This window comes from Drosophila simulans, chromosome 2L (assembly GCF_016746395.2).
Source record: "Drosophila simulans strain w501 chromosome 2L, Prin_Dsim_3.1, whole genome shotgun sequence".
In the NCBI taxonomy this organism is placed as follows: Eukaryota; Metazoa; Arthropoda; class Insecta; order Diptera; family Drosophilidae; genus Drosophila; species Drosophila simulans.
In genome coordinates this window covers 20,390,059-20,416,433 of record NC_052520.2, presented here as the reverse complement: position 1 = coordinate 20,416,433, position 26,375 = coordinate 20,390,059, and the positions used below count along the sequence as shown (strand labels likewise).

General features: G+C 46.3%; 7 protein-coding genes across 9 annotated transcripts; 5 read left to right on the top strand and 2 right to left on the bottom strand.

Annotated features, from left to right (window-relative positions):
• Positions 1-168: 168 nt before the first annotated feature.
• LOC6732991 (ATP-dependent DNA/RNA helicase DHX36) lies at positions 169-3,503 on the top strand. Its single transcript, XM_002080034.4, has 6 exons — positions 169-2,123; positions 2,185-2,577; positions 2,632-2,745; positions 2,800-3,072; positions 3,129-3,257; positions 3,316-3,503. The coding sequence occupies exons 1-6, from the start codon at positions 292-294 to the stop codon at positions 3,392-3,394; spliced, it is 2,820 nt and encodes a 939-aa protein (XP_002080070.1). The 5' UTR covers positions 169-291; the 3' UTR covers positions 3,395-3,503.
• On the bottom strand, positions 3,404-5,520 carry LOC6732990 (guanine nucleotide-binding protein-like 1). Its single transcript, XM_016180449.2, has 4 exons — positions 5,378-5,520; positions 4,959-5,287; positions 3,703-4,894; positions 3,404-3,639 (listed from the first exon to the last, which is right to left on the bottom strand). Exons 1-4 carry the CDS (start codon positions 5,454-5,456, stop codon positions 3,512-3,514), a joined length of 1,728 nt encoding a protein of 575 aa, XP_016025672.1. The 5' UTR covers positions 5,457-5,520; the 3' UTR covers positions 3,404-3,511.
• A 4-nt stretch (positions 5,521-5,524) lies between these two features.
• LOC6732989 (alpha-methylacyl-CoA racemase) lies at positions 5,525-7,165 on the top strand. The gene is made up of 3 exons (XM_039298365.2): positions 5,525-5,652; positions 5,888-5,995; positions 6,082-7,165. The coding sequence occupies exons 2-3, from the start codon at positions 5,888-5,890 to the stop codon at positions 7,096-7,098; spliced, it is 1,125 nt and encodes a 374-aa protein (XP_039154299.1). The 5' UTR covers positions 5,525-5,652; the 3' UTR covers positions 7,099-7,165.
• Positions 7,166-8,219: 1,054 nt separating this feature from the next.
• On the bottom strand, positions 8,220-15,340 carry LOC6739257 (importin subunit beta). Of its 3 annotated transcripts, XM_016169055.3 has the most exons (8): positions 15,113-15,340; positions 14,770-14,949; positions 13,866-14,107; positions 12,764-13,792; positions 11,771-12,697; positions 11,237-11,708; positions 8,690-8,798; positions 8,220-8,555 (listed from the first exon to the last, which is right to left on the bottom strand). In XM_016169055.3, the coding sequence occupies exons 2-6, from the start codon at positions 14,825-14,827 to the stop codon at positions 11,310-11,312; spliced, it is 2,655 nt and encodes an 884-aa protein (XP_016025671.1). In that variant the 5' UTR covers positions 14,828-14,949; positions 15,113-15,340; the 3' UTR covers positions 8,220-8,555; positions 8,690-8,798; positions 11,237-11,309. The 3 variants fall into 3 exon arrangements, with proteins under 3 accessions (XP_016025671.1, XP_016025669.1, XP_016025668.1); XM_016169053.3 differs by lacking the exons at positions 8,220-8,555; positions 8,690-8,798 and adding an exon at positions 10,529-11,024 and having other exon boundaries at positions 15,113-15,339; XM_016169052.3 differs by lacking the exons at positions 8,220-8,555; positions 8,690-8,798 and adding an exon at positions 10,529-11,024 and having other exon boundaries at positions 15,036-15,119.
• Positions 15,341-15,912: 572 nt separating this feature from the next.
• On the top strand, positions 15,913-19,854 carry LOC6732988 (transmembrane 9 superfamily member 2). The gene is made up of 5 exons (XM_002080031.4): positions 15,913-16,314; positions 17,252-17,446; positions 17,508-18,490; positions 18,554-18,713; positions 18,774-19,854. The coding sequence occupies exons 1-5, from the start codon at positions 16,177-16,179 to the stop codon at positions 19,275-19,277; spliced, it is 1,980 nt and encodes a 659-aa protein (XP_002080067.1). The 5' UTR covers positions 15,913-16,176; the 3' UTR covers positions 19,278-19,854.
• Positions 19,855-19,976: 122 nt separating this feature from the next.
• On the top strand, positions 19,977-23,177 carry LOC6732987 (carcinine transporter). Its single transcript, XM_016178021.3, has 7 exons — positions 19,977-20,114; positions 20,173-20,397; positions 20,626-20,808; positions 20,956-21,214; positions 21,271-21,862; positions 21,925-22,323; positions 22,394-23,177. The coding sequence occupies exons 1-7, from the start codon at positions 20,022-20,024 to the stop codon at positions 22,665-22,667; spliced, it is 2,025 nt and encodes a 674-aa protein (XP_016025666.1). The 5' UTR covers positions 19,977-20,021; the 3' UTR covers positions 22,668-23,177.
• Positions 23,178-23,692: 515 nt separating this feature from the next.
• Positions 23,693-25,985, top strand: LOC6732986. Its single transcript, XM_016178022.3, has 4 exons — positions 23,693-24,378; positions 24,438-25,138; positions 25,197-25,272; positions 25,333-25,985. Exons 1-3 carry the CDS (start codon positions 23,784-23,786, stop codon positions 25,245-25,247), a joined length of 1,347 nt encoding a protein of 448 aa, XP_016025664.1. The 5' UTR covers positions 23,693-23,783; the 3' UTR covers positions 25,248-25,272; positions 25,333-25,985.
• The last annotated feature ends 390 nt before the right edge of the window (positions 25,986-26,375 follow it).

Genomic DNA, 26,375 nt, shown 5'->3' with positions numbered 1-26,375 from the left:
GTGGATTTAGCCTGTACTTGAACCAAACAATAAGCTGCAAGCCTGTTTTTATCACTTATTTATAATTTTTGTTTTATTTTACTTCGTCTTTTTAATAGAACCAATTTTATTTGAATAAAATTATTATATTTAAAAATTAACTATTACCGTAACAAATAGGTGTATATATAATTAAGTTGGCAGCCCTAGTCCATCTGATTTGCACATTTTGACAGTCCGACAGCACTATGAATTTTGTTGACTTCGGGTTGGGAATTCTTCTTCTGAATTCCTTTAACTAAATTGGATGAGATGCAGCGCGATACGGACTCTTCCGGCTCTCGCGCCCGCAAGGGCAACCGTCCACCGGGTCTCAGGGGCAAGGACATCGGTTTGTACTATCGCAATCTTGCCCGGCAAAAAAAGAAGGACCGCGGCGAGGATGCGGAATCAAAGGAGCCGCAAATCCGCTTGGGCTGCAATGTCAGTGCTCCCGGTGGAGTGCTGGAGCGTGTGAAGGAGCTGATGGAGGACTACAGGCGGGCACCGGCCAGGGAAGACAAAAATGGGGATGCTAAGTTTGAGCAACAGTTTCGCCACCTTTTGAGTGTAAACTTTGAAGAATTCGTGGCGGAGACCAAGGAACGGAACGCGAATCTGGACTGGATAAACCCCAAGCTGGACGAGAGACTGCAGCTGGAACTGGAGCAACGCCAGTTGGAGGAGAATGCCAAGAAACGTCTGGTAGCACGGAGAAAACTGCCCACTATGAAATACGCCGATGATATTATCCAGGCTGTGCGGGAAAACCAAGTAATACTAATTGTAGGAAGCACTGGATGTGGCAAGACCACTCAGGTGCCTCAAATCCTCCTCGACGACGCCATTTCCCGCGGATGTGCCTCGTCCTGTCGCATCGTTTGCACTCAGCCACGAAGGATTTCAGCCATCGCCATTGCCGAGTGGGTAAGTTACGAGCGCTGCGAGAGCCTGGGCAATTCGGTAGGCTACCAGATTCGCCTAGAGAGTAGGAAGGCCAGGGAGAGAGCCTCCATCACGTACTGCACCACAGGGGTTCTACTGCAGCAGCTTCAATCGGATCCACTGATGCACAGTCTAAGTGTCTTGATCCTGGATGAGATCCACGAACGCAGCGTGGAAACAGATCTCCTAATGGGTCTTCTAAAGGTCATCCTGCCACACAGACCCGATCTAAAGGTGATCCTGATGAGTGCAACTGTACGGGAGCAGGATTTCTGTGACTACTTTAACAACTGTCCCATGTTCCGCATCGAGGGCGTGATGTTTCCCGTGAAGATGCTCTACTTGGAGGATATTCTGTCCAAGACGAACTACGAGTTCCAAAAGTCCCGCGATCGTCGCCCCAAGCGGGGTCCGCCTGAGCGCAGGATGAAGCACGAGGCTATGATAGAACCGTATCTGCGCCGCATCAGGAACTCGTACGATAATCGTGTGCTCGACAAGCTGCGTTTGCCGGAGTCGGAGGGCTGCGAGGACATTGATTTTATAGCCGATTTGGTTTACTACATATGCGAAAATGAACCAGAGGGTGCCATATTAGTATTCCTGCCTGGTTATGATAAGATCTCCCAACTGTACAATATCCTGGATAAACCAAAGACTCCGAAGGGCCAAAGGTGGCGGGATCATATGGCCGTGTTTCCATTGCATTCCCTAATGCAATCAGGGGAACAGCAGGCAGTATTCAGGCGACCACCGGCGGGCCAGCGCAAGGTCATAATCTCTACAATTATCGCCGAAACGTCGGTGACCATTGACGATGTGGTTTATGTGATAAACTCTGGCCGGACGAAGGCCACCAACTATGACATCGAAACGAACATACAGTCGCTGGATGAGGTTTGGGTGACCAAGGCAAATACCCAGCAGCGGAAAGGCAGAGCAGGTCGAGTACGGCCGGGCACATGCTATAATCTGTTCTCCCGCGCTAGAGAGGATCTCATGGACGATATTCCGACGCCAGAGATACTGCGCTCCAAGCTGGAATCCATAATTTTAAGCCTCAAGCTGCTGCACATCGGTGATCCGTATCGGTTCCTGCAAACTCTTATTAATGCCCCCAATCCCGAGGCCATCAAGATCGGAGTGGAACTGCTGAAGCGGTGGGTTCAGTAGTTTGGCCCCTTGGTTTTGCACTTATAATTTAACACTTTAATTGAACAGCATCGAGGCGTTGGACCAGACGGGTACCCTCACTCCACTGGGCATGCACTTGGCAAAGCTGCCCATTGATCCGCAGATGGGAAAAATGATCCTGATGTCGGCGCTCTTCTGTTGCTTGGATCCCATCACTTCGGCGGCGGCTGCCTTGTCCTTTAAGTCCCCCTTCTACTCGCCCTTGGGTAAAGAGAGTCGAGTGGATGAAATCAAGCGGAGAATGGCCCGAAACATGCGGAGCGATCACCTGCTGGTGCACAATACCATTATTGCGTACCGCGATAGCCGCTATTCGCACGCCGAACGAGACTTCTGCTATAATAATTTCCTCAGCTCCATGACACTGCAGCAGTTGGAGAGGATGAAGAATCAGTTCAGTGAGCTGCTCTACAACTACAAGTAAGTTCGTACTGCGACTGCCTTGCGTAAACTAAGCTACTTACCTTATTTCAGATTTCTTGCATCCCCCAAATGCCAGGATGCTGCATCCAACAAGAGTTCTGAGAAGATTCCCCTACTGAGGGCCATTATAGGAGCGGGACTCTATCCCAACATGGCTCACTTGCGGTAGACACCACCTAATCACAATAGAGGCATTAACTAATCCACAATTTTGTGCAGAAAGTCACGGCAGATCAGGAATAGAGTACGCGCTATCCACACCATGGCAACGGACGATGGACGCCGCGTTAACTTCCATCCCTCGTCGGTGAACAGCGGAGAGAGTGGTTTCGACTCGGCATACTTTGTCTACTTTCAGCGGCAGAAGTCCACTGATCTTTTCCTGCTAGACTCCACAATGGTTTTTCCCATGGCACTGATCATTTTCGGAGATGGAGTGGAAGCGGGAGTGACCCAAAATACGGCGTATCTGTGCGTGGCCAAGACATACTAGTAGGTATAACATATATATTTTCAATAAGATAAATTAAACTTATTTTCTTCCTTAGCTTTAAATGCAATCAGGAAACTGCCGACGTAGTCATTGAATTAAGAAGCTATTTGGAGAAGCTTCTGCTCAAAAAGGCTTGCTATCCGGCGCCGATCGAGGAGAACGGATATGAGAAGCAGTTGATCAAGTTAGTCTTAACACACGTTCCACTTAACAACAATAAACACGTTCTTATTTCCGCACAGAGCCATTGAATTGCTTCTCTCGCTGGACGAAAGACTCGGCGAGGAATATATTTCATCCGATGAAATCGATGACATCTAATCTGTCTCCTTAGCTTGGTGTTGTAGTTTATTGTTAGCAAAACATTATATAGCGTAATAATAAATTATAGGTGCAAACTAGTGATGCAGTAACAAAATCGCTTGGTAAATGCAACTTTTAATCGTCCTCCAGCAGAGCGAACACGTTCCGAGACCTGGGTGCGTCCTCCTCGATGGCGCATTCCTCCTCATCAGCATTGGTCTCGTCATTGGAGCTGTCCTCGTCTTCGTCCTCGCTGTCGGCAGCTAAAAAATGGATTAATTTCAAATCAGTTTAGTTTTTACTCTTGAAATTTGTTAGCTACTCACTATCCGAGCAGACGGATGATGTGTCGCCGTTGGTCTCGCTCTCCGGCTCATCTAATTCGACTTGCTGGTACTTCTTGACCTCCGCCACATCGGGATGCTGAAGCCAGTGCTCACGTCGCTCCTCAAATCCGGGCGGATAAAACTGCAATACCAACAGCTGTTGGCCGGCCAGGCACATGCGAAGGATATGATTCGCGGCCCGGTAGCGATCCGGCCTGGCTGCCTTGGCGGTGAGGAATCCCCTCTTATATGCCCAAGCATCGGAGATGGCCACCGCAGACCACTCATCGTAATCCTCGGGCAGGTGGAGACGCAAAAGCTGTGGTAGATTCAGATGTTCGCCGAGGAACTTCAGGGAGCGGTAGGGAACAGCCAGTTGGGATATGGGGAAACTGCCCAGGAGCACTTGCAGGCTTTTGGGAGTACTCGAGGGAAAGACTAGACCGGGACAATCACAGAGGCGAACAAGTGGGGTGAGGAAAATCGTCTGAAAGTGCTTCGTATGTCCGGGCGTGCGACTCACGCTGACCACCTTGCGTCCCTTCAAGGCATTGATTAGCGACGACTTTCCGACATTGGGAAATCCAACGCAGCCAATGGTGAGGACCCCACTGTGATACTTAACGTGCTCGTGGGGCGTGGTGTCGATGCTGCTGCTGATCTTGAGTTCACCCTCCACGGCCGTTGATATTTCATCCAGGATGTCCAGCTGATCACTACGCATGTCCTCTCGTATCTTCTGCTCCCAGGCCGTTAGATCCACCTCTCCTTGGACATAGCGCTGGCATTCCTTGTAGATATTATACACTCCTTCCATGCTCCTGCGATGAGCCTGCGGACCTCGTTGGCTTCCTTTGCGGGATCGCGGGAGGAAGGATGCAAAGAGCACCACTGGTAGCTGGGGGTAACGGTCGCGGAAGTATTGCCTCCAGGCCACCACCGCATGCGGTTCGACTAGATCCACCTTGTTAAACACCACTATCGCATGTTTCTTTAGCGTGTTGATAATATAGTCGTATAGGGAGGGTGGAAACATCAGCGTGGCATAGCGTACGTCCACAATGATGAGCAGGATGTCCGAGAACTCCAGGACTCGCCATAGCTGACGCCAGGTTTCCAGATTCAGTTCAAACAGGGAAAGCTCCTTCGAGTCTCCAGCACGCTGCTTCTTCTGCAGCTCGTCTACGTATTCCTGACAAAAGATTATTAATGGATGTGTAAATATTACTACCAAAGCCGCCAGTAGACTGACCTACCTTAAAGTAGCGATTCTCGGTGCGATCAAGCTGTTCCTTGGACTCCGTCAGCGTCCAAGGTGGACGAACTGGGAAGTCGCAGCCGGCAAAGTATCGGTCGTCCACTTCCCGCTGAGCGGGACTGAGTTTCTCGAACGGTTTAAAGCCCTCCTGTTTCATCTGCTCCAGTTCCTTTTTGCCCTCCTGGTAGAATTGCAGATTATAGCGATTGACGTTCTTGTTTCGGTTTCCGCCGCGCGCAAAAGGCTGCTCCATGAGTTTCCTGGTCGTTTCCGGCACATCGCTGTCCTCGTACGACTCCTGCGTGCTCCTCAGATACTTCGGCGGACCTGCCGGCGTAACAATTGTTAGTCATCCGCTTCGATTTTCCAGCCTTACGCCCCTTTTCACAGGTGGGCACACAATCTCCGTTTTCTCACCTTTTGTGTTGCGCTTCTGCAGCATCTGGTCCTTCTTCTTCTTGCCGCTGAAGGCCACCTTGCGCCGTTGCTGTGGCATGGTTTTTGGGTCACGTCCTGGTCTCACTCCCGGTCAATTTGGTTTCGTCCAGCAGCGGCGGCCAACTGATAGTTGTAGTTAATTGGGATTGAATGTTGTTGCGGCTTTTCCCTTTGGCGAATTAAAAGTTTCGCACCAGTTGGCAGCACCGAGAGCACCGGGTTGTCGAGCTCGACAGTTGAGTCACGAAAATCACGTAAATAAATATAAACTGTCACTGGTCATTTCATGTGGCTCTTTTTGAGTTATCAAGATTAATTTTTATCAACAAAAATGAATGCGAGACCGGAAATGGAGGTTCAAGTTATTTAATTTGACTCTTTGCCTCGTGAGATTATAAAAAATCACTTACAAGTTGGCATCTCTGCTGCAATGCCGTTCAAAGTGCACTTAATTTTCTTTTTATTTTTTTCGTCAAAACTTCTTCAAAGATGCCACTTAAAGGCATCAAGGTACTCGAATTCGTGGGTTTAGCACCCGGACCGTTTTGTGGGAAGATCCTAACCGACTTTGGGGCCACCGTCACCCGCATCGATAAGGTAAACAAACTGGGCGTTACATTCATCGCACATCCGATCACAAAATCTGATTTTCAAATGCGAATCCATGTTCCCTTCTCGTTCAGGTGTTAGAAAACCCTTTGGATGTACTGCAGCAGGGAAAGCGCACACTTTGCCTGGATCTGAAGAACCCGAAAAGTCAGCAAGTGGTGCAAAAGCTGGCCAAGAAGTGCGATGTGCTCATCGAACCCTTTCGACCGGGCGTGATGGAGAAACTGAATCTGGGTCCCACCGACTTGTGCTCAGCCAATCCCCGCCTGATTTATGCCCGCCTCACCGGCTTCGGCCAGCATGGAAGACTGGCGCCACGGGCGGGACACGACATCAACTACGCGGCCTTATCGGGAGTGCTCTCCATGCTGGGCAGGCGTAACGAAAAGGTCACTGCACCCATTAACATTCTGGCCGATTTCGCTGGCGGCAGTTTGATGTGCGCTCTGGGAATCTGCCTTGCCCTCTTGGAGCGCCACAGATCGGGAAGAGGCCAAGTAGTGGACGCCTCGATGGTTGAGGGCGCTGCCTATGTGGCCAGTTGGCTGTTTATGTCCCAGAAACTGGATATTTGGGGGAGGGAGCGGGGTGACAATCTCGTTGATGGTGGATCGTACTTTTACGACACGTACGAAACCAAAGACGGCCGCTACATGTCCGTGGGCGCCCTGGAACCGCAGTTCTTTGAGCTGCTGAAACAGCGCTTGGAACTGCCCGAAGATGTCAGTCAGTTTGGCGAGGAGCATCAGGCTCGGGGAAAGAAGCTTCTGACAGAGGCTTTCCTCTCCAAGACCCAAGCTGAATGGTCGCAAATATTTGAGGATATCGACGCCTGTGTCTATCCCGTTCTGGATTACCGCGAGGTTCACAGACACGATCACAATATGCAGAGGAATTCGTTCGAGGTGACGGAGGATACAGCGACGCCACGGCCTGCTCCAGTCCTGAGCAGAACTCCGGGAAAGCTGCCCAAGGCAACTGATGGTGCTCAGGTGGAGTGGATGATGGACGAACTAGATCTTAAGCCCGACGAACTAAAAGATTTGCTCGACTCGGGGGTACTCACCCTTCCAGAGAGGGCCAAGCTGTAGGATGCCAAGATGTGCTACCCCCGCCCGGATGTCATCGGAATAAAACACACTTCTTGTTGCTCTTGCACTCAAAATTCTTTTATTCTCGCTCTTGCACACAGACACAGATTACATTTGCTAAAATTTCGCGTACAAACTATCAGTCATACAATTTGTTTCGGAACAGTTAGGCCGCACTTTGATATTCAGAGAGGTTTTCATTGTTTGTAGTTGGTAATACAGCATACTAAGTAACGTAACATAATTGATTCTCTCCTATCGCAATCGTGATCAAAGGTTCTCTCGCGCATCCCTACTTAATGACTAAGTCAGCATTAACTAGCATACCGAGTAGCACATATACTAAGTTTAGTTCCGGCTAAAGCACCGCGCGTCAGCGTCTCCAATCGTCAGTGTATATTTAGGATAATCATAATCGATTATAATGCTCATATGTACGTTGGTGTTGTGTGAGTAGGCAATGTGTGGGTGAGGTGTAAATTTCACTAGTTGGCGTTGGCGTTTCGTGTGTAGTATTGTTCTAGTGTATGTACGTATGTACGTAGAGTCCCGCGTAAAGTAATCCTCGTGAGTCCTTGGGTAAGTAAGTAGGTTGTGTTGTTATTTGCTGTTCGTATGTATATATAGTAAGTCTCAGTTCTCAGTATAAAAATCAGTACCATATGTTACATTTCTCATTTGTTTCAGCTCACACCTTCATGCATTTGTGCACTCAATTGCAATCCTTTAAATGTTTACAAAAAAATATCGCTTCTCTGCTGCGCGGGGTGCTTTCTCTTACTTCACAGATATCATTATACATATATCCACACAGGTCTTTCACACAGCGTACACTCCACACACAGATGATCGACTGAATCACAGGCAAAGTTACAGTTGCGTTTTTAGTTTATTGGTTTTAAGCTTAAATCAGACGACGACCATTCGCACAGACGGCACGGGTCAAGGGGCAAGCCCATTGAAAACCCTTAGCTTGCATAGTGGGGTGCCAAAAAATGGGTCCATCCACCACCATGCCTTTTTATTGGAGCTTGCCCCTCAACCGTTCGCCAATTCCCTGGCTTACTCTAGTGACATGAACACTCTTCTTAACAGCTAGGTGTAAGAAACTCGTTAGTCCCTCAATTGTTGTAATGATTTATATTTGCTTTTGGAATGGTTACATACAAATTTACTCAGTCACAGTTCCAAACACACTACTCTTACACTTTATAAAACTGACAAATGTGGGTGGTATGTATAAAAGGTAGAAATTTGTGCTAAATGAGTGGCGTGACATGTTTAAGTTTGTTGCTAGACGTACTCCTCCCACCATCAGTCACTCCCATAAACAACCATCGACAAGCATCACACTTTTCCAATTCATATATATCATAATCTTCATTCAGTGCACAAGTGTCATCCGCATAATATTCAGCACCAAGAACCAAGCATCACATCATACTCAATCAACACACCTGCGGGAGAAAGGTTGATAAATGTGATTATTAGCAACGATGGCGCTTGGATTGTGTGAAGGCATGTAAGTGTTCTACATGTATCAGCTAACTTAAGTTGCTAGAGTGAATTCAAAATTCGAGGCATCACTTACACGTTGCATGCCACAGCCATTCCAGTGGGCGTTGCTCAGCTTTCGATTTTCCAAAGATCCGGAGTCAAGTCACTCATCATCTGTATCATCCGCATCCGATCATTCATAGCTAATATTAGTGTTTATCTAATTAATGTTGGCAATTTCACGTTTTCATCAAGTGCTCTAAGCTGCCATTTCAAATTCCAATTTCTGATATGTTCAAATCTGATAAAACAAACTTTCCTTTTTCTCTGAGTGATTTCCTTCGTTCTTGGACGGCTGTGCGATACTTTATTGCGAAACTAGACAAATATTACCAATGAGATTATTTCGCTTTGAAATGGCAACTTGTTGAGCCTAAGAATTCAATCGAAGACTTCTAGACAAGATTCAAACATAATGTACCAACACTTGGTTACAATGTGCGCTTATATCTAAACTAGTAGTTCACAATAGTTCACTTCATTCTGGTTTTCACGTGTTCGCATTGTAATCTAAAGTTGTGAAAAGATTTTAAACGGTTGCTTTCGACTTCATTTGTATCCTCCATTTACTCTTCTCATAGTTCACAGTCGCGTCTTTTTCGTAAGGTAGTTTCTGGTTATGTTTTTGTATGGTTTGTATATGATAAAACAACTAAATCAAGGTTGTATCGCTGTTTGTCCTATCAAGCTGTCATGTGGTCTTGTCTTTATGCGTTCTATATCTCTATGTATCTTATGGTTTGCAGGTTGCCAGAGAATTTGCAGCAACTTCGAATCTCTCTTCCTCCCAAGGCATCAAAAGTATGCTGGAAAATAGTTTCGATCGAAACATTCACAGTGAAATATTTAAAAAACACACTTTAAGAAGCTCTTGGATTGGTTGCTATAAATTTTCCAACAACTCTGCGTTTTTTTGTAAGTAGTTATGTTTTTGTATACCCTGGTCCGTTGCGTATTTAGTTTTAGTAGTTGCGTTTACCTAATATATATATTAATTATACAAGTGTTGCGTGTGTGCTGCAGGTAGTTGCTTGGTTGTTGTTTTGCTGTTTTTTTTGTTTCTCGTTGCTGTTCTCCCCATTTAAGGTAACTACAAAATGTAAAATGAGGGGCCAACTAAGCGTCATTGGTTGGAATTAATGAGAGCACACTAAATCGTATACACACAAAAAAAGTAAAATAATTTCCAAAGTTCGTGCTTCCGTGGGCTTCGAGCGAGGCTGACTTAAATGTGGGGGGTTCTGTCTTTAAAGTAAGTTAGGATCTGGGTCTTCGAAACAGCCACGCCCGCGCCTTTGTACGTCCCTAAGTCATTTCGTATTCGTAATTCGTTTTAGTTTCTAGTTTGGGTTTCGTTTTCAGTCGTCTTTTCAGTGTTTTACATTTAGTTTAGTTTAGTTTCGGTTTGTTTTCATTCGTTTCGTTTCGTTTGCTTGTAAATTTAAATTCAAGTCCGTTTAAAATCTTTTTGAATTGCTGTTTGGTTTCGCTTAGGTCTAAAATCATTCGTTTCACTAGAAAAGTTCTTACGCTTAATCCATAATATCACACAACACGCCGATGCACACGCGCGCCAAACATTTCGGGGGGTTGGTCGCAATCAAAATACCACGTACATAGACACAGTTCCTCGCAAGCATCCATCACAGCATAACTATTGGCATGGGGGTAGGGGTCGGACCACAGGCACGCATCTTATAAAGTCTAGGTGGTACATACTCGCTCTCAGCCATATGGTTCACTCCATCACATTCGGTTCGGTTTGGTTCACACATTCATTCTTAGAATATATTTTTTTTGTTGCGCTAGTGGGCTAGTGGGTAGATACATGAGTTCTTAGATCCTAAAGTGTGGCTCTTAAATCCGCTACAAGTTAATGTTTCCAAAGGGGCAGCAATGCATTCAATGTATTTGTTCTTATCAAATCAATTATTTCCTACCGATTTTTATAAGTAATTTTGAATTTTACATAATTTGAGTAACATAATTTGGTAATGCTTAAAATCGGGTTAACAAAGCGCTGGTTGCCGTAGCCTACCCAAAACTAAACTGCCATCAAAGCCGGCTTGTAAGAATGTACAGCAGGAACTATCAATTGCGAAGCGCTCTAATCAATGGGTAGTTCGTTTTGGGATCTGCATTACCGAGCGAGGACAATAGGCATATGTAAGGGATAATTAAACTCACACGAATATTAACAGACCTTAATTAAAATATTGAGTCGAAACAGTGGATCGAATTGCGCTTACAGCTAGTGGGGAGGAGTTTTATAAACAAGTGGTCTTAGCATTTAGAAGTTGCACAGCAACAATAGATCGGACAAACAAACTTAGCAGATAGATTCTTTTAATCAGAGAATTCGGACTGGACTGCAAAAATAGAGAAATGTGTGAAAATTAAAAATAAACTCGGATCAATCAGTAGGATAGTCGATTTTGGTGCAAGCGCCATAACAAATATAAAAGTATTAAAGGAATTTCTTTTTTTAAATTCTTTCAAGAGGCACTTGCCAAGAATCGACACATCCCAGGTAACCACTCGTTCGATGACGAAATACATAGTGGAAATTTCGTGTACTCACCACTTTGACTGCATTACACACAATCTTGAGGGTCTGGTGGGAAGCTGAGAAACATTAACCTCTAGCAGGCGGCCTACTGCGTGATGACCTGGGTATTGATTTTTTTGATCTCTTTGACGGCCCAGGTGCACAGCATCTTGGTGCGCTGCGCCTTGGAGCGCTTGCCCTCGGCCAGGAATTGGGTAATGATGGCATCATCCAGCAGCGGGTATAGCCGCGGACCAAACGAAGTGCACAGATCGCCAATGAAGCCAGCGGCACTGGCCAACATCGAGTCGGACACGTCGCCCTCCTGAGCGATGCGCTTGATGAACGAAATAATGTGCATCAGGTGGGGCTCCATGTGCATAACGTCTGGATGGGCAGTCTGGTCAACGCCCTTAAGGCCCTGGATGATGCCAGTGTAGGCTTCAAGGATGCTTTCACGCAGCTCGCTGATGTATTCGTTCATATCGAAGTTGTTGGCGTCCGTCTGAAAATGAATATAGAAAGTGTTAACGATTGCCTCCTATACCATTCGTGTTGTAACCTAACCTGCAGATTGGACGCAACGCGCAACATGTCTAGGACCATGCTCAAGTATGGCAGGAAGTGGCTGCCAATGCTCAACGCAATATCCCCGAAAGCAGACAGAACCTGCGGCTTGACGGTTCGATGGATAGTCGGCTCCGTAAGATTGTTTATCAATACGGTCATAATTTCGTTGGCGTATGGCACCATTAGGTCCTTAAGGGCGCGGAAAATGTCGCCGGTGAGACCAATTGCTGCGCAGCAGACCTGGTACTCCTGGAAGTTCTTCAGACCCATGACGAGGAAGTCCTTGAAAGCGGGTAAGTACTTGGCAAACTGAGCTCCCAAAAGTTCAACCAGTGTCGAAACGGCAAGGAAGGCCTCCTCCTGCACTACACCCGACTTTCCAGCACTTGAAGTGAACATGGTCAGCAGAGCGGTCATGATGGCATCGGAAATTTGAGGAGCATCCTGCTCGTGGACCTTTCTCAAAACGCTTTGCAGAGTGGCGCACAGAAGCGATTGTAGGTCGTTGAACTGATTACGATCGCTGTGATTGTTAATCTGCGTTTCCATCTGCATCACCTGGTTCAAACGCTCCAAAATCACCAGTGTGGTGCGCTGGACCACCAAGTAGCAATCCAAGGGAGAGTTCTTGATCATATCCATTAGTGCCTGATAAGCCGCACATCGCAAATTGGCTTGAGCTCCGTCCGATCGATCAGTGGTCTCCAGCAGCTGGGTAATGATGTACTCAAAGTACGGGGACAGGGCGTACGTCTCCGGAGTCTCTCCCTCGTTGGTGACCGCGGCCTCGCAAGCGGCATCGGATAGGCCAATGAAGGCCCAGCACACGTTGGCCGCTACACGGGGCTCCGACTTCAGGCTCTTCACGAAGCACTCCAGAAGCGTTTGAAGATATGTCTCGTTGATAGCCGCCTCGGGAATTATCTGTCAGAAGAGAGCAGTAGAAGGTTAGTAACATTATGAATCACCATAAAAATCACCCCTACGCACATCGCAAATACGTCCGAATGTCCAGGCGATGGTATCGCGCACGATAACGCTGGAGTCGTACATCAGTCGAATGAGCGTGGGCATGGCCTGCTCCACGAGCGGCTTTAAGGTATTGGTCTCCAATCCATTCAGCACGGAGCCGAAGGTCATCACCGCTGCGTCGCGGAATCGCCAATTAGGTGACTCGATGTTCTCCTTGATGAAGGGAAGCACATGGGGCACGATCTCGTCCTCGCAACAGGTGGCCAGCACCATGAGGCAAACGGAGGCGGCCTTCGCCGGGCTCCAGGTGTCCTCGTCATCGCACTCGTCCTGCTTGGTTAGTTTCTCGACGAGCACGGGCGTCACGAACTGCAGAGCACCGCGAGCATAGTGCTTGGACACTCTCTGCGGAGCGCGGCCTTGATCAGTGGCCTCCTGGCTTTCGATGGCCAGATCTATCTCCTCATCGCAGACGTTCGACCAGAACTCTATGCCCTGCAGCGCTACAGCATCGTTATCAGACTTCATGGCCGCCAAAGTAATAGGGAAGAGAGCCTGTGCCATGTAGGGCTCCATGTACTGGTAGTAAAGGGTCATAATTTTCACCAGACACTGCAGAGCGGCGACGCAGATTTGCGAGTCCTGGCACTGAGTGGCCTCGCACACCACCTCCATGATGAAGTTGCGCTCCATGTCCTTCTCAAAGTTCGATTTGGTGAACTCCAACGAGTTGTGAAGAGCCGTGGTGGCCGCCAAGCGTACATGATTGCTCGGCTCTACCTTTCTCATGCCGTGAATAATAGCAGTCAGCACCTCGTTGGACTGGTTCTCCATGACGCCGAAACGAATGTCCTGGCAAATGTAGCCAATGGCCTCCAACGCCGACTCGCGATGCATCTCGCTGGATCCATCGCTGACCACCTTGTTCACCAGTGTCTGGATGAGTATGGGCCAGCGGTTTATCGGCAGCTCGATTACGGCCACATAGGCCACGCACTGGGCTGCGCAGGAGGGCCGGGTGTTCTCGGTACCCAAAGCAGCCAGGATCTGAAAGCAAGTCGCAGTTATTCAGTGCCAATCGTACAAGTCATATGTTTCAACATCAGCGTTTGTAACTCACGTTATTCTTGATCAACTCGCGGATCTCGCTGGGAAACTGATGCCAGCGCTCCTGGTACTGTTGGCTGACCTTCTCGTCCTTGCTGGTCAGGTGGTTCTTCAGCTGGAGACCGGCTGCCATTCGCGCCACCGCGCTGTTGGTCGTGTTCACCAGGATCTCTGATAGCGCCTTGAGAAACTCGGGCAGGTTGCTGGCCGCCGCCTGCTCCAGAAAGTTCTTCGCCGATAGCAGCTCATTTTTGTCTGGAAGTGCGTCAATTGGTTGGTTACAAATTTTGAATTTCCAATTATGTCAACGAAAGATGGTATTTGTGGTCGTGCCTAGACCACCATTTATGGGTCGGCTTAAAGCTTTGGGTTAGGGCCATTGGATTTTACAACGATTGACTTTTGCGAATGTGTAGGTAATATATAAACTTTCATAAAGGTAAGGAGAATATTATTTAATAAGAATACAATGGATGGTCAAAGAAGTGTATGCATATAAAGAGCTAAGCAGTGAGGTCTAGTCGAGTTCTTCTGAACTGCGGCGGTGGAGCATGAAATCTTCAGGCATGGCGCATTCCTTATCAGCAACCGGAAGAACTGGCCGCCAAGCATACGATGGTGACTCCGAAGCGACGCCTCAGCGATTCCTAGAGTTAGTGAGGTTATGTCGCAGGCGATTCGTACATCCTTAATTGTAGGAGCGCAAGCATTGCGAATACATACAGACGCGCCGCCAAGGGGAAGATGGGAGTATGTACGTGGATGCACATGTGTGCGGAGGCCCCTAGCAACCAAACATATGCGAGCGCCTATTGCAACCCTGCGCAACATATAACGCGCGTCCCTCCCGCCAATCGAAGAAAAATCCATATTTTTCAGATCTATACACACACGTTTGTGGCAGTAAGGAAACTCACCTGGCGACACCGTCTTCTCCAAAATGGCAATCAATTGCATGGCGATATCGGAAGTCATGTCTTCGCTCTTTTTCTCTCTATATGATTTCTACTTCACTTTCCGTTTCTTTCTGCAGCTCGTGCGTCTGTGTGGGTGATGGAATTTTTGCGTAATTACTAGACAACTAGCTTGTCTGTCGGCTGCAAATGGTGGAGACAAAGGAGGTAAAGTTAGTGGGCTGCTCCGCTGAGGCTGGCTTTTATTTTATTTCGACAGGTTGCAACACCTTGATCGTCCCAAGAATTGATTTTTTCGCACACACACACAACAAGCGCGTTCCGTGGAACTCTTCATTCTACTCACATTGTTTGGTTTTTTCGGGAACGGTAAAAAAGCGCGGGATTCCTAACTGCGATTTACTAAGTTATATTATTGTACGCCTATTTAACGGTTGCAGAACCTCTGTTTATCTGCTTTTCGGGAATGGCAGACTATATTTCTTGTGTCTCCGATTTAAAATAGAGCTGAAACGAAAGCCGATTTTTATTTGATAATACTGAGTTTCGATGAAACAGGCGACACCTATTCGATTGCTTTTCGACTATCGATAATTTTTAAATCCAATAACATATTAATTCAATATTATTAAATGCGCAGGAAATGTGCAACCATTGGATAAATTTTATTATTTGTCAGGAACGACAAGACCGAATTACTTACCAATTATATTAAAACGCGTTTGCCTCCCTAAAAATCAATCGTTAAATTTGAATGTTGGAGCTTATCGAAAATGTTCTCACGCACAGAAGCTATAAAATTAATCGTTAATTTGAATGTTAGGGCAACAACACAAACAAACTCGTGCAACTAAATAATCGAATACTTCGACTCAAGAGTCGTAGGTAAAAAAACTTACAAATGAACAAAGTTTGATTACTATATTAAGAAACTGTGGATAAAAATAGTAATATCTAGAAAGTATCACATGTATCAAGTATACGTGTGCATAGTGCTTGCATTCGCATAGTCAACAGGGGAATTGATTTATTTAAATATATAAGTTTATTAGGTACACCTAATTTCGAATTGCAAGTAATAATAATAACAGCTAAACTTTTACGCGGTAATATTTAGCCTCGCAAATGGGTGGTTTTTTTTTTGCCAGCCAGTTGGCAGCACTCTCAGCTGGCCTAGGTGGCAACGCTGCTACAGTGCTGACGTTCGGCAAAAAAGAGGAAACGTAGTAAAAACACTCGAAAAACTCCGTATATTCCGATAAATATCCAGATAGTACGGTTTGTGCGTGGCCAGCCGATCCGGAGAGTGTGGCAGAGAATCGCTGACACGGCCACGTTGTGATTACAACCCGTACAATTAAAGGAAGAAGGTCTGCTACTCCTGCCGTTCGTTGGTCACCCAAATTCGAGATGATCCTGATATCCGGACTTCTGCCGCTCCTGGGCGTCGTCCTCTTGCACCTGGCGACACCAACACAGGCCTTCTATCTGCCCGGACTAGCACCGGTAAATTTCTGCAAGAAAACCGACGTCTCATCCACATGCAAGGTAGGTGTATACGTATGTGCAAATGTGCAGATGTACATATGTACGTAGATAGTGGGTGTGTTTGCCCCACGCCCGCCACAATTAGCAAAGGCAGTGGAACTAGTTAAGTACATTGGTGCTATATTCCTCTAATGGTGGTCAGAGGCGGAAGCACTGATAAGCGCAGTTTCTAGTTATATGTCGGGTCCATATGTGGCTCTCTATCTCCACGTCTGCTGACGTTGCCTACGCCAGCTCTCTTTCATAGCGAAAGCAAAATGGGAGTTCTAATGTTGGTTCAGCTGGCTCGCGAATGCAGATTTCGGGGGCTCCCTACCTTAAGAATGTTACCAGTCAGTGGCGGCTAACCAATAACCGAACCAGGGAAAGCGGTTAACTTGAGAATGAGATATGTCATGTCGTACATCCTTGCATTATGTTTGGGTTTTTTTTTTCTTTTTAATAATAATAGTATAACACAATAACAATATAATTGTAGAACAATGTATAGTTATTAGTGTGATATCCCAAATAGGTTAGCCCTTTTAAAAGATGACCTAACTATTGGATGATAAAGCGTGAGCTATTGTTTTCCTTTGCTTTATCTTATCTTTAAACAAATCAAAATAACATTTTAATAAGCCCGTAGTTCAAGGAAGTAGCCCAAATCCTAATCGGTTTATACGCCCTTAAATTAGACGTTGCCCAACGATAAGAATTAATTAAGGTGTTTCACATTCAATTGTTTCTAACAATCTAAGAGAGCTTTTTGATAAGATAAATTTCTAAGAACCCAAATATAAAAGCATATTGCCGGGTCAAATTATCGAATACATTTGCAAACTTTTGGAAACCAATCTTTAATAATCAACGATAAGAATAAAATACACTACCATTATCAACAGTTGTCAATCCCATTGATTGATCTAATTCCTGATTATCTGATTATCTTCCTCAGTCGGAAATCTTGTTGTACGTCAACCGCCTGAACACTGAGGAATCCGTAATACCCTATGAGTACCATCACTTCGACTTTTGTTTGGGCGAGGAGCAGAACTCTCCGGTGGAGAATCTGGGACAGGTGGTGTTCGGAGAGCGAATACGCCCAGGACCCTATAAAATTCAGTTCTTGGAAAACCAGCAATGTGCGACCGTAAGATTAAACAGATTTAACGCATTACCAACATAATGATTTAATGATTCTTCGTATTTAGACCTGTGTCAAGACCTACAAAGGAGACGATCCGGCTAGCAACCGTCGCATGATGGTTCTTAAGAAAGGAATCAGCTTGAACTACCAACACCACTGGATTGTGGACAACATGCCGGTTACATGGTGCTATCCACTGGAGAACGGCAAGCAATATTGCGGAATCGGATTCCCCATGGGTTGTCTAGTTCGCAGTGATGGCGAGGGTTGCCCCATCAACTCTATATATAACCAGCCCATGCATTATTATCCATTCAATCATGTGGATCTCGAGATTACTTATCACAGTGGACAGTCGGAGGACTGGGGAATTCAGTTCGGCAACAGTGGACGCATAATCTCTGTAAAAGTGACTCCCAAATCTATCAAGCACACCGACAAAGAAAACCCCAATTGCTTGAGCACAGAGCCACTGGCAATCAGTGAGAACTCCTTAAAGGCTGGAGAACAGCTGGAGATTGTCTACACATACAGCGTGAAATTTGTGAAGAATGATTCTATCAAATGGTCGTCACGTTGGGACTATATTTTGGAATCCATGCCGCACACGAATATCCAATGGTTCTCCATTCTCAACTCCCTGGTTATTGTCCTTTTCCTGAGTGGCATGGTGGCAATGATAATGCTGCGTACGCTGCACAAAGATATAGCCCGCTATAATCAGATGGATAGCGGGGAGGATGCCCAGGAGGAGTTTGGCTGGAAACTGGTACATGGTGATGTGTTCAGGCCGCCGCGGAAGGGCATGCTGTTGTCGGTCTTCCTGGGTTCGGGTGTGCAGGTGCTTGTGATGGCCATGATCACCTTAGCATTTGCCTGCCTGGGATTCTTGTCCCCAGCCAATCGGGGAGCCCTGATGACCTGTTCCATGGTCTTGTTTGTTTCGTTGGGTACACCGGCTGGTTACGTGTCTGCGCGTATCTACAAGAGTTTCGGTGGGCTGAAATGGAAGAGTAATGTTATCCTTACCTCGATCGTTTGCCCTGGGTAAGTTCTTTGAAATTAAAGCGATATTGTTATTTAATCGTTTTTCTTTTTTTTCTTTTTTAGTGTGGTCTTCTCATTGTTCTTCGTCATGAATCTGGTGCTGTGGGGTGAAAATAGCTCCGGAGCTGTGCCATTTAGCACGCTAATTGCTCTGCTTGCCTTGTGGTTTGGCGTCTCTGTGCCACTAACCTTTGTTGGAGCTTACTTTGGATTCCGCAAGCGCGTAAGAATATATTTACCTAGTTTTTATCCGGATTCCTTACATTTTTCTGGATGATTTCAGGCACTGGAGCACCCTGTGCGTACCAACCAGATTCCCCGACAGATTCCGGACCAATCGATCTACACACAGCCTATTCCTGGAATAGTTATGGGCGGCGTTCTACCCTTTGGCTGCATCTTCATTCAGCTGTTCTTTATCCTGAGCTCGCTGTGGTCCAGCCAGATTTACTACATGTTCGGCTTTCTGTTCCTGGTCTTTGTCATATTGGTCATCACATGCTCGGAGACCACCATTCTGCTGTGCTACTTCCACTTGTGTGCGGAGGACTATCACTGGTGGTGGCGCTCCTTCCTGACGTCCGGCTTCACAGCAGTCTATCTCTTCATCTACTGCTGCCACTACTTCGTCACAAAGCTTTCGATCAAGGACAGTGCCTCGACGTTCCTGTATTTCGGCTACACGGCCATTATGGTATTCCTGTTCTTCTTGCTGACCGGCACCATCGGGTTCTTTGCGTGCTTTTGGTTCATACGCAAGATCTACAGTGTGGTCAAGGTGGATTAAACCGCATAATTCAAGAGGGAGCTCGTGCGAATGTATTTTTGTATGTGTAGCCACAAATTTACACTTAAGCCTAATGTGTGTGTGATTTCTGCGCTGTGCGCCCGGCACAGACAGTTTTCTGTTTACTATAATTACGATTGATATGTGTATAATAACATATGTTTGTATCAGGCAAAGAACAGTGGAGTAACGAAGCGCGCAATAATTTTTAAGCAGTGAACAGCAACCGAGTTCGAGTTAAAACGACTTGAAGCATCTTTTGTATAGCTCTTCGTTCTGTTAATCTTTAGGCGTAAAATTAGCAGTGTCCATTTCCCAGCTCTAGCAACGATTCCAAGAAAAGAAGAAATTATTAAGAAAAAAACTGAAATCCCCTTAAAAGTATTGAGCTGCAAAACGAAGTACTTTAAACCCCGTTCTCTACTTGTAATATCAAAGCCTAACAATTGTAATTAGTGGCTCGTCTTAGCCGTAATTCGAGCAGGATTGAATTCACGTGTAATATTTTAAATACTTTAGTTTAAACTATTTAAATCTAACTTGCGACTAAAGAATAAACAAAACTATAAATTACGAATCGAGCCCGCTGCGACAAACTTTTTACTATCAACAGAACCAGCTCATTCTTTCAACCCTAGACAACTGACAGTTGTCAGTGGGTTACTTCTATGGCTTCCGTGAGCTGGGCCAACCAGGCAGTGTGAGTAAACATTTCCAGCTCAGAGCTTGTCTAGCGGCGCATCCATGTCAGATATTGAGGACAACGATGGGGACGAATACGATGAACTTTCGGAGCTGCGACAACGCCACAAGCCCGAGTCCCAGCCCTCGGTGGATGTGCGTATCTGTGAGACACGCTCCTTGATCTTCTCTAGACTTGCTGTTTTCTTTCCAGGAGGCCTTCGATCTCGACGACCTTCTGCCCACCATTGGCGAATTCGGCAAATACCAGAAGCTCTTGGTTTTCGGAATTTGCCTGCCCGCCTGCATACCGTGCGGTTTTTGTGCCTTTAACCAGTTGTTTATGGCTGATACTCCGGATGACTATTGGTGTCGCATCCCGGAGCTACTCGACATGCCCCTGGAGCAGAGAAAATCGCTGTCCATACCCAAGGAACTGGTGAGTAATTGCAGCCATACGAGTGCCGAGGCTAAGGCAATCAAGTCAGCCCATTGATTGTGCGTTGCTTAAGGTGAAGGGTCGATACGAGGGTGGTTCGATGAGTAATCGAAGGGGCTAACAATGAAATGGGGGCAGAGGTAAACTTAAACATAGTGCTGAAGCTAACCTTCTATTCTATGCCTTCTATGAATATATTAAAATAACTGATGAAATAATTCTTTCAAGGATAACGACGAACTGGTCTACAGCAAATGTTATACCTACGGAGTCAACTGGACGCAGCTCCTTGAATCGGGGGAAGAGGATGACCTGACGACCATGGAGCCGAATGCCAGTTGGCCACTGATCAAGTGCCCCCAGGGATGGGAGTACAACAAAAGCGTCGTCTGGTCCTCCATTGTGATTGATGTGCGCAGTCCAGACCATCAAGCGTTCATTTAAAACTACAACGTCATTCATGTAGGAGTCGCTCGAATCATTTCCCACGCATCAGTACTTCCTTTAGCTAGGAGCGAGGGATTGGCTTACTCAAAACCTTAAATCCTTCACTTTCAGTTCGATCTAGTGTGCGATCGGGATATTTATCCTACCATTGGATTGGCTGCTCTTAATACTGGCGGTCCCGTGGGAGTCTATCTTTTCGGATTACTCAATGATCGTGGTGGACGAAGGCTCTCATATTTCGTCTGTTTGGCCACTTTGCTGGCTGGCAGCCTAATGACTTCGCTGAGCAAGGATTTCTGGACTTGGGCCGGCAGTCGAGTCATCGTAGGACTGACCATTCCAGCTGTCTACCAGATACCATTTATAATATGTGGGTATTTGATTGTTCGGTTCTACGATATGCTATTAACTTCTATGCGTCTGCAGCTTTGGAACTGGTGGGTGAGAACTATCGATCCTTCGTGACTGTGATGACGTGCACCTTTTACACTTCGGGCATCATGCTCCTGTCCGGCGTCACTTATTTGGAGCGGGATTGGGTGCGCCTCTCCTACATCACCTCCCTGCCGTTTTACGCCTATTTCCTGTACATGTTCGTCATGCCGGAATCACCGCGATGGCTTTTGATGCGCGGTCGCCTGGAGGAGGCCCTCAAGATTCTGGAGCGCATGGCGAAGGTGAATGGCAGGGAGTTTCCCGAGGCTGTGCATCTCAAGCTAGAGGCTCAGATACGACGGGATAAGCTCAAGAAGCAAAAGAAAAAGATGGCCAATGTGGGGCTGGCGGATCTCTGTCGCACCCCCAACATGCGTTTGAAGACCATTCTGATCACGCTGAGTTGGTTCGCCAATGAGACGGTTTATCTGGGACTCAGTTACTACGGACCTGCGCTGGGCACCAATCAGTATGTCAGCTTCTTTCTGTCGGCTGTTGTGGAGCTGCCGAGTTATTTGTGCTGCTGGTACTTCATGGACACCTGGGGCAGAAGATGGCCATTGAGCTTATCAATGATATTGGGGTAGGTGTTTCACCCATCATCATCGGTTTTTTGTGTAAAATTCGAGCTTCAACTTTTTTCAGTGGCGTGGCCTGTGTGATCACTGTAATGTTGCCCGATGATGCCGTGGATGAGACCCTTGTGCTGTATCTAGTATCCAAGGCCCTGCTATCCGCCTCCTTCCTGATCATATATCCCTTCGCCGGCGAACTTTATCCCACTCAGGTTCGAGGTATCGGCATTGGTGCTTCCAGTTATATCGGAGGATTGGGTCTCATTGGCATACCTTTCATTACCTACTTGGGAAAGGACAATCTTAAGCTGCCCTTGGTCATCATGGGATTCCTTTCGATGCTGGGCGGCATGACGGGATTGCGGCTGCCGGAAACACTGCATCATCGCTTGCCGCAGACCATCGAGGAGGGCGAGGAGTTCGGCAAGAACTGGCAGCTCAAAGATTGCTGTAGATGCGCTCAAAAGCCGTAAGTTCAAGATGCATATGGTGACCAAAGCAGGTATAAAACTAATATATGTTGTGTTTACTTTATGCAGGGAGATTTTATCTCAACCTGCGTCGTACGAGAACCTGGATGTCCTGGCTGGCTCCTCCACCAATGCTTCTGAAGTGGAACTGGAGCTGCGGGACAGTCGACGGGTTCGGGAGCCGGCTCCTCGGATTGACGAGCGTACGCCCCTGGACACAACGGCCAGTGGAAGTGGGCGACCTGTTCACCGGCCCTCGATGAAGCGATTGGTGCGCCAAATGAGCGTCATGGACACCCAGAGGACGCATGATGGCACCATGCAGTTGACTCATTGGATCTAAGATTTGTAGCGGAAAATCTAATTTAATGCCGCTTAACCTATGTTTAAAATGAATGCATATGAACTATTTACTAATCTATTGTTTAACGCTAAGGGATATCTATTAATTATAGATAATTATACAATTAAGACGGAGACTTCTTTAAAACAAACATACAAATATAATTAATCATAAAAGTTTACCATTTTTGCAGCACAATGTTAGCAATTGCCATTGTATAAAAAATAACCAAATGAATGTTTTAACAAGTTACTTAACATACAACAGCACTATTTAATTACTTACTAATTAATTTATAATTTAAATAATAGTACTCTAAGTAAACGCTTTTGATTCCGTGTTATAGAAGTACACATTAGAACTATGTGCAAATTTATAATTTTAATTTAACTGCTTAAAATTAAATCTATAACAATTTCCCCGTTTAAATACCAGTTTTGTTTTCCTTTTCCATTACTTTTCCATTAATAATTATAGGGCATTGCCATTATGTCTAAGTTGTTTACTTTTGTGAATTACAAAAGCTTTGTGAACAAAAACCGAAACTTAATTCTTCAAACATATCCGGTAAAAATAAATAAATAAATAAGTACGTATAGCTTATGGTGTATGGCACTTGTGCGACTTCTCAATCACCGGTAATTGATTTATGCATTTATTCAGGCAATTATGCAATTAATTGTTGTCAAACAAAAAGAAAACTTGCTCATGCGGTGAATAATAGAGGAATGCGCGAAATTGCCACCACCTGTCGACCGTAAACTGCTGGCGGTCACTGTCAACCGTAGGAAGTGCCTGGTCCCATGGGAATTCGTAATGCTGGATCAGATCACAAATGTGATGACTCCAAAGAGATCTTGGACAATGCACAGATTTTCCTACTGGCATCAGTACTCACTTCCAAGTCCTGAGATTCGTTAAGATCCTAGTCTTTTTCCCTATGGATCTCTGGTGTATTCAGATCTGGATCTTTAATTCCGGTAACCATCTACATGACAAATACTTACCCGGTTTACACAAGGTCGAGCTTGATTTTTCCTGATTTCCTATCATAACATCTGGGCAGTGTCAAAAATGAATTAATCAAAATTTACGTACAAGCAAATAATCCAAAAAATGCCTAAAGTAAAAACGCAATCGAGATCAGTGAAGACACCATCTCCAGTTCGCTCCAATCGCCCGGGCGGCGTCCAAAAAAGTGAGCCTTCGCCATCGCCATCGCCGTCATGCAAGATCAGTCTGCTGGATCTGCCGGAGGACATCATCCGGCTGGTTCTCGAGTGTCTGCCCAAGATTACCGATAAGGCTCTGCTGGCCTGTGTGGCGCCCAAGTTCCGAGAGGCCTTCGAGGGCTGGGCGAGAGTGCAACGAAATGCCTTGGACATAGTCAGCCTGGAGGTCGTGCCTCTGCCGCAATTGATCAGGTTCTTCAAGGTGGCGGGACCCTTCATCAGAGTCCTTCAAGTGGACTGTGCGTCCTACCAAAAGGAGTCCCTGCTGGTGGAGTTCGTCAAGGAATACTGCCCCAATCTGGAGGAGATCAGTTACTCGAACGCCACCGATGAGTTTCACTACCGATCGATTATGTCCAAAATGACGCACTTGAAACGGGTCACTATTGAGTGTTTGGACGCAGAGGATGTGCTCAACTTTGATCTGCAGCCCAACCAGGAGCTGGAGTTTTTTGAACTGGTCAATGGTTGCTATACAGGTAGGTGTACACTCTGTTCACGCGTTGGGGAGACCCTTCTAACTTTATTTTCGCATCAGGCCAAAATCTCTGCGGGTTTCCCAATCTCAAAACTTTGGTCCTTCGAGACTGTCTGCTATGGAACTCGATGGAGTTTGGAATTCCGCTTAAGTCGTTGCACACTTTGGATCTCGACGACTGTTGTTTCGAGGTTATGAATGTGAGCTTGTACCAGAAAATCGCCGAGAGCTGCACGAACTTGGTGGAACTGATCTTCTCCGGGTGCGACACCAACTTCGAGGTAATCGCCAACCTGCCCAATCTGGAGCGATGTACACTGAAAACCTGGATGACCTCCAACGAGCTGAATATTGGGTTCCTCACGGTTCTGGCTGAGAAACGAGGAAACAAGCTCACCCATCTGCACCTATCCGGTCAGTTCCATATCACCAATGAGCACGCCAGGTGCCTGGGACAGTTGAGTAGCCTCAGGGATCTGCGGTTCAGCAACAACGATATCCTGGACGACGATCACTTCAAGTTCTTCAACGATCTCAGCCAGCTGGAGCTATTTGGACTGACCGCGTGCGGCCGGGTGATGGACGTGGGTATGATGAGGATGGTGCGGAAGTGTCCCCAGTTGAAAGTGGTTGATTTGACCGATTGCGAGCAGATCACCGAGGAGTTTGTGATCCAGGCCATTGGATTCTGCTTGAAGGGATCGGGTCGTGATGTGGTGCTCAATGTAAAGGGAACCAATATCAGGCGGCCTATATTGACGGTGGGAAAACCCGGGCGGGAGTTTCGAAAACATATACTGACCCTTTCATGTTTTGCAGCATCCGGATTACGTGGATTCCTTGAATCGCCTAAGGGTTAATTTTATTTAAAACGACACCACTCGGATGGAAAATGGTAAGAGAATAAATGTCTATGAATTGTTGCAATAATTTGAGCAAATTGTGTGTTGCCAAGGAATCATTTCTTATTGAACATCAAATATCAAGACACTGCCCAAAAATGATTAGATTTGATTTCTATTAATAAAAACCCGTCGAAAAGGAGTGCAAGTATTATGTTTGCCATAAGCTGAGATTTCTGGATTAGGGAACAGCCGTGGTGGGGAATTCTTCCGTGAGTGGAGCATTCGATGGCCTTGGAGCGCGGATAGCTAAGACAATGGGATCCTCACCGGATCGATGAGTCATGGCCCCATGGCTGCCATAAGGAAGTGGACGATCGAAATTTATGATCATGCTCACAATGCTCCATTAGCACGCCGATGATTGCGGACAAGCGTGTGTGTGTCGCTGCACTTTGGGCCTTTGGCGAGTAACAATTGGAAGCTGTTCCGTCCGACGAGCGGCTGGCTAACAAGCCAAGCGAATGGAAACCGAAATCAAACAATACGATATTCGATACAGTTCTGAATCCGCGATTCAATTCGATCCAAGCGATCGATCGCCGGCAATAAATTTCGCATTCAATTGCTGTTCAATTGGAACTGAACTTTGTTGCTTGTTGGCCGATGATGTCTGAGTTAGCAGCAGGAAGCTAAGTGACCGCGGTTGATTACACTTGAAAAAATAGAGTACTGTTTTTAATTAAATGCAGAGCTTAAGAACTAATGTATGCTGCAGGACTCCCAGTTGGGATCAATTAAATCCGTTTAACCTGTCATTCTCCACAGGTTTCTTGAGTGATTTGGCATGACAAAATTGTTAACTAGAATTATTTGCAGTACAGATCGTAGAGCGAACTCACCTGTGGCCACTCCACTGGTTAGGTTAGTCATCGAAACGTTTTGATTGTTTTTTGCGTGTGCTATTTGTTTCACACTGACCTCGAGTGGCTCCTTAAATGGCTGTCGGCGGCTGCAATCGCCGCGACTCTCCGATCGACGGGGCTAGAAGGGGGTTAGCAGGGGGCTAGAAGGGGTTAGTAGGGGGTTCTGGTGGCCAGTGGCTCCCCGGCGAATGCCTTGACATGTTCAGGTGTCTGCCATGCTCGGCTATCTG

What these genes read in the sequence shown, in the direction of transcription:
- LOC6732991 (XM_002080034.4), top strand. Translation starts at nt 292, where the DNA reads ATGCAGCGCGATACGGACTCTTCCGGCTCTCGCGCCCGCAAGGGCAAC. An exon ending in CCCAACATGGCTCACTTGCG is followed by an intron (nt 2,746 to 2,799) that starts GTAGACACCACC and finishes AATTTTGTGCAG; the next exon opens with AAAGTCACGGCAGATCAGGA. An exon ending in TATGAGAAGCAGTTGATCAA is followed by an intron (nt 3,258 to 3,315) that starts GTTAGTCTTAAC and finishes ATTTCCGCACAG; the next exon opens with AGCCATTGAATTGCTTCTCT.
- LOC6732990 (XM_016180449.2), bottom strand. Translation starts at nt 5,456, where the DNA reads ATGCCACAGCAACGGCGCAAGGTGGCCTTCAGCGGCAAGAAGAAGAAG. An exon ending in CCGAGAATCGCTACTTTAAG is followed by an intron (nt 4,895 to 4,958) that starts GTAGGTCAGTCT and finishes ATCTTTTGTCAG; the next exon opens with GAATACGTAGACGAGCTGCA. An exon ending in ATCATCCGTCTGCTCGGATA is followed by an intron (nt 3,640 to 3,702) that starts GTGAGTAGCTAA and finishes TCCATTTTTTAG; the next exon opens with CTGCCGACAGCGAGGACGAA.
- LOC6732989 (XM_039298365.2), top strand. Translation starts at nt 5,888, where the DNA reads ATGCCACTTAAAGGCATCAAGGTACTCGAATTCGTGGGTTTAGCACCC. An exon ending in CCGTCACCCGCATCGATAAG is followed by an intron (nt 5,996 to 6,081) that starts GTAAACAAACTG and finishes CTTCTCGTTCAG; the next exon opens with GTGTTAGAAAACCCTTTGGA.
- LOC6739257 (XM_016169055.3), bottom strand. Translation starts at nt 14,827, where the DNA reads ATGACTTCCGATATCGCCATGCAATTGATTGCCATTTTGGAGAAGACG. An exon ending in GGAGAAGACGGTGTCGCCAG is followed by an intron (nt 14,108 to 14,769) that starts GTGAGTTTCCTT and finishes ACGCACTTCCAG; the next exon opens with ACAAAAATGAGCTGCTATCG. An exon ending in GCGTTGCGTCCAATCTGCAG is followed by an intron (nt 11,709 to 11,770) that starts GTTAGGTTACAA and finishes ATTCATTTTCAG; the next exon opens with ACGGACGCCAACAACTTCGA.
- LOC6732988 (XM_002080031.4), top strand. Translation starts at nt 16,177, where the DNA reads ATGATCCTGATATCCGGACTTCTGCCGCTCCTGGGCGTCGTCCTCTTG. An exon ending in AAAACCAGCAATGTGCGACC is followed by an intron (nt 17,447 to 17,507) that starts GTAAGATTAAAC and finishes CTTCGTATTTAG; the next exon opens with ACCTGTGTCAAGACCTACAA. An exon ending in ACTTTGGATTCCGCAAGCGC is followed by an intron (nt 18,714 to 18,773) that starts GTAAGAATATAT and finishes GGATGATTTCAG; the next exon opens with GCACTGGAGCACCCTGTGCG.
- LOC6732987 (XM_016178021.3), top strand. Translation starts at nt 20,022, where the DNA reads ATGTCAGATATTGAGGACAACGATGGGGACGAATACGATGAACTTTCG. An exon ending in AGTCCCAGCCCTCGGTGGAT is followed by an intron (nt 20,115 to 20,172) that starts GTGCGTATCTGT and finishes TTTTCTTTCCAG; the next exon opens with GAGGCCTTCGATCTCGACGA. An exon ending in TGTAGATGCGCTCAAAAGCC is followed by an intron (nt 22,324 to 22,393) that starts GTAAGTTCAAGA and finishes TACTTTATGCAG; the next exon opens with GGAGATTTTATCTCAACCTG.
- LOC6732986 (XM_016178022.3), top strand. Translation starts at nt 23,784, where the DNA reads ATGCCTAAAGTAAAAACGCAATCGAGATCAGTGAAGACACCATCTCCA. An exon ending in GGTCAATGGTTGCTATACAG is followed by an intron (nt 24,379 to 24,437) that starts GTAGGTGTACAC and finishes TTTTCGCATCAG; the next exon opens with GCCAAAATCTCTGCGGGTTT. An exon ending in TCAGGCGGCCTATATTGACG is followed by an intron (nt 25,139 to 25,196) that starts GTGGGAAAACCC and finishes CATGTTTTGCAG; the next exon opens with CATCCGGATTACGTGGATTC.